Raw genomic sequence first — 12745 nt, forward strand, 5'->3', positions numbered from 1 at the left:
GGAAATTGCTCCCAAGGATGAACCAGACTTGGCTGATTTCTTTTGATTTTCCCATGATGTCAAGCAAAGAGGCACTGAATTTGAAGGTAGGCATTGAAATACATCCACAGGTACACCTCCAATTGACTCAAATAATGTCAATTAGCCGATCAGAAGCTTCTAAAGCCATGACATAATTTTCTGGAATTTTCCAGGCACAGTCAACTTAGTGTATGTAAACTTCTGACCCACTGGAATTGTGATACAGTGAATTATAAGTGAAATAATCTGTCTAAACAATTGTTGGAAAAATTACTTGTGTCATGCACAAAGTAGATGTCCTAACCGACTTGCCAAAACTATAGTTTGTTTAACAAGAAATGTGTGGAGTGGTTGAAAAACGTGTTTTAATGACTCCAACCTAAGTGTATGTAAACATCCGACTTCAAATGTATGTGGTGTATATACCTATACATTGTATTTGCATTTTGATTTGAAGAAAGGGTACTGTGGAGGGAGAGAGAGAGAGGGAGGGAGTGTAGGGGCCCATTGTAGGGGCCCCTACACTGTAGGGGCCTAGTATGTAAGGAGCATGGCTGGGTGAGTGGATTGATAATGAAGCTGTCCGGTGTCCATCAGTGGTGCTCTCTTCCTTTCTTCTCTTCCTCTCCTCTCCTCTGACTTGCCTAGTTAAATAAAGGTTAAAAAAATGTATCCCCTCTCTTATCCTCCTCTTCCTCTCTCCTCTTCCTCTCTTCTCTTCATCTCCCCCTCTTTCTCTTTCCTCTTCCTCTCATTTCCTATATTCTCTTCTCTTCCTCTCTCTTCCTACCCTCTCTCCTCTTCCTCTTTCCTCTTCCTCTCATAACCTATCTTCTCTTCCTTTCTCTTCCTCTCTTCTTCCTCTCCCCTCTTCTCCTCTTCCTCTCTCCTCGTGCTCTTTCTCTCCTTTCTTCTCCTCCTCTTCCTCTCCTCCTCTTCCTCTCTACTTTTCCTCTCCTCTCTTCTCCCCTTCCTCTCTCCTATTTCTCCCTTCTTTTCCTCTCTTCCTCCACTCCCCTCCTCTCTTCTATTCTCCACACCTTTTCACCTCTTCCTCTCCCCTCCTCCCCTCCTCTCCTCTCTTTTGTAGGCCCAGTACTGTAAGAGTGCTTAACCATGTATTCTTTGAGATCAAACTGTCCTGCCGCCGGCTTCAAAGAACTGCCAGCTCTGAACATGCCGGTCATGTGTTGGAGTTGGAGGGAGGAGCAGGGGAGAGTGTGGTGTAAGCAGAATACCATACAGCAACTCAGGTTACCAGTTCGTCAGATACAACCATCCAGCACTGCACAAAAAGAGCCAACAGGAAGCTGCCTTCATTTTCTTCTATTTGCATTTAAATGTATTCTCAGTCCAAATGGCTGAATTCAAAGACGTTGGCTCCAAATCAATGCATGTGGCACCCGCAGGTGGTCCAAGACTGTTCTTCGCTCGCTCTTTTCACAAGCATCAGATTTTTCTTCAGCGCAGGCCAGCCAGGCCAATATTAGCACATATAGCCACTGAGAATAGATCAGTCACTTATCAGTTTTGACAAGTTGGCATTGGTTTACCCAGTCCTACCTGATGTAACGTCTGATTCTTGCATGAACGGCTCCTCAGAATATGTCCACATCTTGAAGTGGTTTCATGACGTTCAGTATCGCCGATCTGTTTAGCATTGACTCATCATTGTTAGTCCATCACTCTGTGTCTCCTGGAGTGAGGAGGGGGGTGGCAGAACAAAGCCTTGAGCAGGACCAGTCACAGAGATGATCTGGGGTCTTCATCATCCCATGTTACTTCAGGCTGGATTCTGGTTCTGGCCTAATCCCACTACTACATCCACAGACACATTAGAGCATATTGGATCACTGCTAGAGCTGTGAATTATGAAACTGTTTTATCACTGGGAGGATGTTATTTCCCACTGACACTGATGCTATGCTAACTCTATCTGTCTGTCTGTCTCTCTCTGTCTGTAGAGGATGCCAGCACTGGGAGGGACGGAGCAGGAACAGCGGGAGACCCAGAATACCACACTGACCTCTCAGGGAAACTGGGTAAGACACTGAGCACGGTCTCTCTCTCTCTCTCTCTCTCTCTCTCTCTCTCTCTCTCCTCTCTCTCTCTCTCTCTCTCTCTGACGTTTATCTCTGGTATCATCTGACCCTAGATCATTTAGAAAACAGGGCATTGTCGTAGTGATGGGTATGTAGTGGCCCAGTCTCTAGAGGGGGTGTAGTTCTAGTGTGTCTGGCACCCCCCCACCACCACCACCACCACCACCACCCTCACCAGCAGGGTGATGTTTGCTTGGGTAATTACCTCTGACAGGCCAGAGAGCAGGCTATTTGAGTGAAGTGTGATTGGGGAAACATTCCATCCTCTCCCCTCTCTCTCTGTTGGCTGCCCTCTTTGACCAGTCGTATCAAACTGGAGTCCACTATTGTATTTTCTTTTCTCCTGATGACTCTGCCTCGACACAGTTCAGATACAACCAGCGTTGAACTGCTGAGTGAAACTTTAAAGGAGAAAGTGTTGGTTTTGTCAACGTGCCCCTTGCCGGGTTATGTTATGCTGAATAGTGCCGCCACACCAGAAATACTGTTTGACCCCAAATGGAAGCCCCACAACATACACATAATATTTATTTGTTCAGTGTAAGAAAAAGAACGTTGTCAAACAAACATACTCAACCTTAATTATGTTCAAAGTCATCCTGCGTGATTCATTGCGATATTTAAATGTTGTCTGGTGTGCATTGTGCATACCATTATAAACTGTTCCTGTGAAGTTTATCCTTTTTCTCAACAACACTATTTCGTAAACAACCCTTTCTTTGATCGCAGTCCGACCACGCTTCACGCAGCCAGCCAAGATGAGGAAGCGCGTGATCGCCCGGCCGGTGGGCAGCTCAGTACGGCTGAAGTGCACGGCCAGCGGGAACCCTCGTCCGGACATCGTGTGGCTGAAGGACAACAAGCCGCTGACCCCTGAGGAGGTGGGCGAGGGCCGTAAGAAGAAGTGGACCCTGAGTCTGAAGAATCTGACCCCTGAGAACAGCGGGAAGTACACCTGCCACGTCTCCAACCGGGCTGGAGAGATCAACGCCACATACAAAGTGGAAGTAATCCGTAAGTTTGGTCACTTACTTACTTTCAGTATAGATGTATTGTTTTTTCGTTGATTTATATTTTATATGATGGTAACAGGGTGTTATGGTTAAACAGGGTGTTATAATATGGTGGTAACAGGGTGTTATGGTTAAACAGGGTGTTATAATAATAAAACTTCATTGTTGAAGTTTAATTAGCATTGAGGGTAAGGGAAAAGGGGATACCTAGTCAGTTGTACAACTGAATGCCTTCAACTGAAAGGTGTCTTCCACTTTTAACCCAACCCCTCTGAATCAGACAGGTGCAGGGGGCTGCTTTAATCAACATCCATATTTTCAGCACCCAGGGAACAGTGGGTAAACTGCCTTGCTCAGGGGCAGAATGACAGATTTTGACCTTATCAGCTTGGGGATTTCATCCAGCAACCTTTCGATTACTGGCCCAACGGTCTAACCACTAGGCTACCTTCTAGGGTTAGAGTAGGGTAATAATACAGGGGGGTTGGAGGTTTGGAGGTTGGGGATTAACTCTTGTTTACTGGTCAGATTGGTTTATAGTTGAGTTTTGAGGATGGGGTTTGGGTTTAGGTTGGTAATGGTTGGTTGAGGTTGGGTTAATCCTGGGCTGATGTGGTATGGTGAGCCTCAGCCTCCCTCTCTCTCTCTCCCCTTGACCATCTGCTTAGCATTATATCCCAGCTGTGTGCTGACTACAAAAACACATGTTTCTACCAAACCCAGAAGCGGAGAGGAGGAAGTGAATAAAACTTGTGCTTGCTTGTGTCAAATGTGTCATTTTCTCCCTCAACCTCAGCCTATTCTAGCCGCAGCACAGAGAACGAGAGGAAAGCGCTGAACATGGCAATATCTTTTCTGTTCATTTGAATAGCATGAATATGCTCTATAAATGTATTCCCCTTTATAGAGCGGACAAATTCCAAGCCTATCCTAACCGGCACCCATCCGGTGAACACCACGGTGGACTACGGCGGTACCACCTCATTCCAGTGTAAGGTCCGCAGTGACGTCAAGCCGGTGATTCAGTGGCTGAAGAGGGTGGAGCCGGGGGACGAGAACAAGTACAACTCCACCATCGAGGTGGGCGACCATGGCTTCGTGGTGCTGCCCACGGGAGAGGTGTGGTCCAGGCCAGACGGCTCCTACCTCAACAAGCTGCTCATCACCCGGGCCAAGGAGGAGGACGCTGGGATGTACATCTGTCTGGGTGCCAACACCATGGGTTACAGCTTCCGCAGTGCTTACCTCACTGTCCTGCCAGGTGAGTGGAACACCCTGTTACAACTATATAACACCGTGCTTAACCATAACACCTGGTTACAACCATATTATAACACCCTGTTTAACCATAACACCTGGTTACAACCATATTATAACACCCTGTTTAACCATAACACCTGGTTACAACCATATTATAACACCCTGTTTAACCATAACACCCGGTTACAACCATATTATAACACCCTGTTTAACCATAACACCTGGTTACAACCATATTATAACACCCTGTTTAACCATAACACCTGGTTACAACCATATTATAACACCCTGTTTAACCATAACACCCGGTTACAACCATATTATAACACCCTGTTTAACCATAACAGCCTGTTACAACTATATAACACCGTGCTTAACCATAACACCCGGTTACAACCATATTATAACACCCTGTTTAACCTTAACAGCCTGTTACAACTATATAACACCGTGCTTAACCATAACACCCGGTTACAACCATATTATAACACCCTGTTTAACCTTAACAGCCTGTTACAACTATATAACACCCTGTTTAACCATAACACCCAGTTACAACCATATTATAACACCCTGTTTAACCATAACACCCTGTTACCACCATATTATAACACCCTGTTTAACCATAACACCCTGTTACCACCATATTATAACACCCTGTTTAACCATAACACCCTGTTACCACCATATTATAACACCCTGTTTAACCATAACATCCTGTTACAACCATATTATAACACCCTGTTTAACCATAACACCCTGTTACAACCATATTATAACACCCTGTTTAACCATAACACCCTGTTACCACCATATTATAACACCCTGTTTAACCATAACATCCTGTTACAACCATATTATAACACCCTGTTTAACCATAACAGCCTGTTACCACCATATTATAACACCCTGTTTAATCATAACACCCTGTTTAACCATAACACCCTGTTACCACCATATTGTAACACCCTGTTTAACCATAACACCCTGTTACCACCATATTATAACACCCTGTTTAACCATAACACCCTGTTACCACCATATTATAACACCCTGTTTAACCATAACACCCTGTTACAACCATATAACACCCTGTTTAACCATAACACCCTGTTACCACCATATTATAACACCCTGTTTAACCATAACACCCTGTTACCACCATATTATAACACCCTGTTTAACCATAACACCCTGTTAACACCATATTATAACACCCTGTTAAACCATAACACCCTGTTATCACCATATTATAACACCCTGTTTAACCATAACATCCTGTTACCACCATATTATAACACCCTGTTTAACCATAACACCCTGTTACCACCATATTATAACACCCTGTTTAACCATAACACCCTGTTACCACCATATTATAACACCCTGTTTAACCATAACTCCCTGTTACCACCATATTATAACACCCTGTTTAACCATAACATCCTGTTACCACCATATTATAACACCCTGTTTAACCATAACACCCTGTTACCACCATATTATAACACCCTGTTTAACCATAACACCCTGTTAACACCATATTATAACACCCTGTTTAACCATAACTCCCTGTTACCACCATATTTTAACACCCTGTTTAACCATAACATCCTGTTACAACCATATTATAACACCCTGTTTAACCATAACTCCCTGTTACAACCATATAACATCCTGTCACATTCACAACCAAACAACATGTGATGCACCCATCATCCACAACTGTTAAACTGAAGTTGTTTTAATAATGGTTATATTTTCTACTGTATGTATTCTCCATCAGGTTTTAATAGTGACTTTTGACCAAGCTGCTCATAACTCCCCATATTTCCTCTTCTCTCCCCTCCAGACCCAAAGCCTCACCACACTCCCATCCCCACGGCTACCTCCCCCAGCCTGCCCTGGCCTGTGATCATCGGCCTCCCAGCCGGGTTGGTGTTCATCTTGGGTACTGTCCTGCTGTGGTTCTGTCAGTCCAAACGCCACTGCTCCTCTGGAGGTGTGGTCACCACCCAGGCTCTGACCGCCTCACAGCGCCCGCCCCCCCGGGTACCAGCCTGCCCCCCCAGCGGGGACAAAGACTGCCTGAGCTACTACATGACCCAGCAGCAGCAGCTCCTCCTGGCCCAGGGAGGCAGCGGTCTGGCGGTACCTAAGGTCTACCCAAAGATCTACACAGACATCCACACACACACCCACTCACACATGGATGGAAAAGTGCACCAACACCAGCATATCCACTACCAATGTTAGCTGCCACTGTCCCGACAGGCCCTCATGTCTGCAGTGTTGTGTCAGCTCCCACCACCTCCCCTCCACACGCCCAGTCCTGCTTTCCTCCTAAAGACCCAGCCAAACAGTGTGAGCTGGGGTGCCGCACACAAACCCTCTTACTGCTAAATACTGTACTGTACTGAACCAAGGCCCTGGGGAACATGGACACAGTCAGGATAGATAGCACCCTCCATGAGGTACAGAATAAGGGACATGGGAATGCCGTTCAGGAATCCCACATGAACTAATGTGAGTCCAAATGGAGCAATATTTCACACAGAACCACACTCTGCAGAGAGATGGCAACATTTGGTTTCTCTAGTCTGGTTCAATCTGCACAAACTCACAGTGACTGAAATGAGTGAATGTATAGAGTTAGCTCTGTCTCATTTGAGAGTCTTTACTCTGTAGGAAAATAGCAGCATTTCCTGCAACACCCCATCTCCTCTCTGGCCTTCATGTGCAGTGACTGTGGAAGGGTCCAAGAGGATTATGTATATTAGCTCCACATTTTTGTCAGATGCACAGCCTCAGCAAGCACCAAAAGGAATATGGTGCAATGTAAAATGTTCACAGATTTTATGGATTGCCGTTGGATTGAATCAGAATCCAAATGTGCCTTCACATCCTGAGAAGGTCAGAAGCAGGTCAACCAGCAGAGACACAGCGGGATTGAGTCAACAAAGATTGCATGTATTTTGTTTCTCAAAAAGGTTTTGTTCAAGGAAAAGGACCTGCAAAGCATTACAGTCTTTTGTCTGTTGTATGTGTACGTGAATGGAAAATTATTTATGGGTAATAGGAAATGGTATGAAATCGTGTAAAGAACGTTATAATTCCTAAGGCCGATCATATTGTCACTATCCTAAAAAAGAACCTAGATACTGAAATATTCAGAATTACAGCAAAACATACAATACTGTGTTCTTCTCATTATTACTTGGGTTTTACAGGTCAGTGGTACTGTTGGGTTGATCCAAACCGCAGGGGCACCCAATCACAAAAGGACTTGTTCAACTTTTGAATTCTCAGGTGGCCATCTTTCTTTTTGTCTCTTGTTCTTTGGGTGTGTATAGGGTATAACTCTGACCACTATATGAAACTGTGGAATATGTCTTTGACTGCTTATGTAATGGAACCCTTTTCAAGCTTTGAGAAGAGAAACGGAAAGCTTCCCAAAAACCAAAATACAGTATGATTGCTGCATTGTCTGTGAAAAGTGTCCTCAAACTGATTGTTCAGTTGTTCTGTGTTTTACCCCAGTATTTGTTGTGTCAAAGCTAATGGACTGCCAGATTAAGAATTCATGCACTTATTCCAAGTATGTTGATCAAAGTAGTGTTATAGTTCATCTATTGCTTTCAGCTTTTTGGGGGGAATCTAGAATCATGGAATATCTCCTGTTGAATTGACCTACAAATTGAAATTCCAAGTAATTGTCTAGACTCAAAAATATATATATATTTACACACAGTGCATTCTGAAAGTATTCAGACCCCTTGACTTTTTCCACAATTTGTTACATTACAGCATTTTTCTAAAATGGATTAAATAGTTTTCCCCCTCAATCTACGGACAATACGCCATAATGACAAATCAAAAACAGGTTTAGACATTTTTGCACGTATAACATTTACATAAGTATTCAGACCCTTTACTCAGTATTTTGTTGAAGCACCTTTGGCAGCGATTACAGCCTTGAGTGTTCTTGGGTGTGATGCTACAAGCTTGGCACACCTGTATTTGAGGAGTTTCTCCCATTCTTCTCTGCAGATCCTCTCAAACTCTGCCAGGTTTAATGGGGAGCGTTGCTGCACAGCTATTTTCAGGTCTCTCCAGAGATGTTCAAGTCTGGGCTCTGGCTGGCTGTGTGCTTAGGTTTGTTGCCCTGTTGGAAGGTAAACCTTCGCCCCAGTCTGAGGTCCTGAGCGCTCTGGAGCAGGTTTTCATCAAGGATCTCTCTGTACTTTGCTCCGTTCATCTTTCCCTCGATCCTGACTAGTCTCCCAGACCCTGCCGCTGAAAAACATCCCCACAGCATGGTGCTGCCATCACCGTGCTTCACAGTAGGGATGGTATCAGGTTTCCTCCAAACACTTGGGATTCAGGCTAAAGAGTTCAATCTTGGTTTCATCAGACCAGAGAATCTTGTTTCTCATGGTCTGAGAGTCCTTTAAGTGCCTTTTGGCAAACTCCAAGCAGGCTGTCATGTGCCTTTTACTGAGGAGTGGTTTCTGTCTGGCCACTACCATAAAGGCCTGATTGGTGGAATGCTGCAGAGATGGTTGTCCTTCTGGAAGGTTATCCCATCTCCACAGAGGAACTCTGGAGCTCTGTCAGAGTGACCATCAGGTTCTTGGTCACCACCCTGACTAAGGCCCTTCTCCCCTGTTTGCTCAGTTTGGCCGGGCGGCCATCTCTAGGAATAATCTTGGTGGTTCCAAACTTCTTCCATTTAAGAATGATGGAGGCCAATGTGTTCTTGGGGACCTTCAATGATGCAGACATTTTTTGGTACCCTTCCCCAGATCTGTGCCTTGACACAATCCTGTCTCGGAGCTCTACGGAGAATTTATTCGAACTCATGGCTTGGTTTTTGCTTTGACATGCACTGTCAACTGTGGGACCTTATATAGACAGGTGTGTGCCTTTCCAAATCATGTCCAATCAATTGAATTTACCACAGGTGGACTCCAATCAAGTTGTAGAAACATCTCAAGGATGGTCAATGGAAACAGGATGCACCTGAGCTCAATTTAGAGTCTCATCAAAGGATCTGAACACTTATGTAAATAAGGTATTTCTGTGTTTTGTATTTAATAAATTTGCAAACATTTCTAAAAACCTGTTTTTGCTTTGTCATTATGGGTTATTGTGTGTAGATTGATGAGGGAAAACATTTATTTAATCCATTGTAGAATAAGGCTGTAACATAACAAAATGTGGAAAAAGTCAAGGGGTTTGAATACCTTCCGAATGCATATAGTTCTGTGAAAAGGTTTATCCCCCTTTCTAATTTTCTCTACTTTTGCATATTTTTGATACTGAATGTTATCAGATCTTCATCCAAAACCTCATATTAGATAAAGGAAACCTGAGTGAACAAATAACACAACAATGACTTAGTTATTTCATTTATTTCATAAACAAAGTTATGCAACACCCAATGCCCCTGTGTGAAAAAGTAATTGCCCCCTTACACTGGTTGTGCCACCTTTAGCTGCAATGACTCCAACCAAATGCTTCCTGTAGTAGTTGATCAGTCTGTCACGTCGCTGTGGAGGAATGTTAGCCCACTCTTCCATTCAGAACTGCATAAACTTAGCGACATTTCTGGATTTTGAAGCATCAGCTGCTCGTTTCAAGTCCTGCGACAACATCTCAATTTGGGATTAGGTCTGGACTTTGACTAGGCCATTTAAAACCTTTTTTTGCCATTTTCATGTAGATTTGATTGTGTGTTTTGAATCATTGTCTTGCTGCATGACCCAGCTGCGCTTCAGCTCACAGACGAATGGCCTGACATTCACCTGTAGAATTCTCTGATGCAGAGCAGAATTGACGGTTCCTTATATTAAGGTACTTGCCTTACCGTCAATCCAGGCCCTGTGGCAGCAAAGCATCCCAAACTATCACACTACCACCACCATGCTTGGCTGTTGGTATAAGGTTCTTACTGTGGAATGCAGTGTTTGGTTTTCGCCAGGCATAATGGGACCCATGTCATTCACGAAATTATACTTTTGACTTATCTGTCCATAGAACATTTGTCCAAGAGTCTTGATGATCATCCAGGGGCTTTTTGGCAAACTTGAATCAACTTTTTGGACGAGATGGGTTTCATTATATCCGGCGAAAACCAACCACAATCAAGTGTACATGAAAATGGTTTAAAAGCAACAAATTTGAAGTTTTTGAATAGCCTAGTCAAAGTCCAGACAAATCCCAATTGAGATGTTGTCGCAGGACTTGAAACGAGCAGTTCATGCTTGAAAACCCGTCAATGTTGCTGAGTTAAAGCAGTTCTGCATGCTAGAGCTGGCCAAACTTCCTCCACAGCGATATGAGAGATTGATCAACAACTACAGGAAGCATTTGGTGGCAGTCATTGCAGCTAAAGGTCACACAACCAGTTATTAAGTGTAAGGGGGCAATTCATTTTCCACACAGGTGAATTTGGGGAGGCAGGTAGCCTGCTGGTTAGAGCGTTGGGCCAGTCACCGAAAGGTTGCTGGATCGAATCCCCGAGCTGACAAGGTAAAAATCTGTCGTTCTGCCCCAGCACAAGGCAGTTAGCCCACTGTTCCCCGGTAGGCCGTCATTGTAAATAAGAAATTGTTCTTAACTGACTTACTTAGTTAAATAAAAAATTGAGTGTTGCAATACTTTGTTAAATAGATAAAATAATTTTAAATTTTTGGGGTATTTGTAAACTCAGGTTCCCTATTAGGTTTTGAAATCTGAATCAGTATTGAAAATATGCAAAAATAGAGAAAATCAGAAAGGGGGCAAATACTTGTTACTTTTATATATATATATATATATATATATATATATATACACACACACACACACACACACACACACACACACACACACACACACACACACACACACACACACACACACACACACACACACACACACACACACACACACACACACACACACACACACACACACACACACACACACACACAGTATATCAAAAGTCAAAAGTTTGGACACACCTACTCATTCAAGGGTTTTTCTAAATGTTTACTATTTTCTACTTTTTAGAATATCAAACTATATATAACACATATGAAATCATGTAGTAACCAAAAGAGTGTTAAACAAGTCAAAATATATTTTAGATTCTTCGAAGTAGCCACCCTTTGCCTTGATGACAGCTTTGCACACTCTTGGCAGTCTCTCAACCAGCTTCCCCTGGAATGCTTTTCCAACACTTTTGAGAACTTGTTGGCTGCTTTTCCATCACTCTGCAGTCCAACTCATCCCAAACCATCTCAATTGGGTTGAGGTCTGGTGATTGTGGAAACCAGGTCATCTGATGCAGCACTCCATCACTCTCCTTCTTGGTCAATTAGCCCTTACACAGCCTGGAGGTGTGTTGGGTCATTGTCCTGTTGAAAAACAAATGATAGTCCCACTAAGCACAAACCAGATGGGATGGTGTATCGCTATGGAATGCTGCTGTGGTAGCCATGCTGGTTAAGTGTGCCTTGAATTCTAAATTAATCACCAACAGTGTCACCAGCAAAGCAACACCACACCACCTCCTCCATGCTTCACGGTGGGAACCACACATGCAGAGATCATCCGTTCACCTACTCTGCGTCTCACAAAGACACGGCTGTTAGAACCAAAAATCTCAAATTTGGACTCATCAGACCAAAGGACATATTTCCAATCGTCTAATGTCCATTTACCCCTTTTTTCTACCCAATTTTGTGGTATCCAATTGGTATTTACAGTCTTGTCTCATCGCTGCAACTCCCATACGGACTCGGGTGAGGCAAAGGTCAAGAGCCGTGCGTCCTCCGAAACACAACCCAACCAAACCACACTGCTTCTTGACACAATGCCCACTTAACCCGGAAGCCGGCTGCACCAATGTGTCTGAGGAAACACCGTACACCTGGCGACCGTGTCAGCGTGCACTGGGCCCGGCCCGCCACAGGAGTCGCTAGTGCGCGATGGGACCAGGACATCCCTGCCGGGCCAAACCCTTCCCTGACCCGGACGACGCTGGGCCAATTGTGCGCCTCCCCATGAGTCTCCGGGTCACGGCAGGCAGCAAAAGAACCTGGACTCGAACCCAGAATCTCTAGTGGCACAGCTAGCACTGCGATACAGTGCCTTAGACCGCTGCGCCACTCGGGAGGCCCCTTTGCTCATATTTCTTGGCGCAAGCAAGTCTCTTCTTCGTATTGGTGTCCTTTAGCAGTGGTTTCTTTGCAGCAATTTGACAATGAAGAACTGATTCACGCAGTCTCCTCTGAACAGTTGATGTTGAGATGTGTCTGTTACTTGAACTCTGTGAAGCATTTTTTTGGGGCTACAATTTCT

At 44.2% G+C, this 12745-nt stretch overlaps 1 protein-coding gene across 1 annotated transcript in view; it reads left to right on the plus strand.

Moving 5' to 3' along the window:
* Positions 1-9519, plus strand: part of fgfrl1a (fibroblast growth factor receptor like 1a) — a 92974-nt gene extending 83455 nt beyond the window's left edge. The window contains exons 4-7 of the mRNA XM_082956007.1: positions 1986-2063; positions 2853-3137; positions 4044-4397; positions 6249-9519. Coding sequence (XP_082812133.1) covers positions 1986-2063; positions 2853-3137; positions 4044-4397; positions 6249-6652 — 1121 coding nt within the window. The 3' untranslated portion in view covers positions 6653-9519. The remainder of the gene's footprint in view (positions 1-1985; positions 2064-2852; positions 3138-4043; positions 4398-6248) is intronic.
* The last annotated feature ends 3226 nt before the right edge of the window (positions 9520-12745 follow it).

This window comes from Salmo salar, chromosome 09, assembly GCF_965601325.2.
Source record: "Salmo salar chromosome 09, fSalSal1, whole genome shotgun sequence".
NCBI classification, from domain to species: domain Eukaryota; kingdom Metazoa; phylum Chordata; class Actinopteri; order Salmoniformes; family Salmonidae; genus Salmo; species Salmo salar.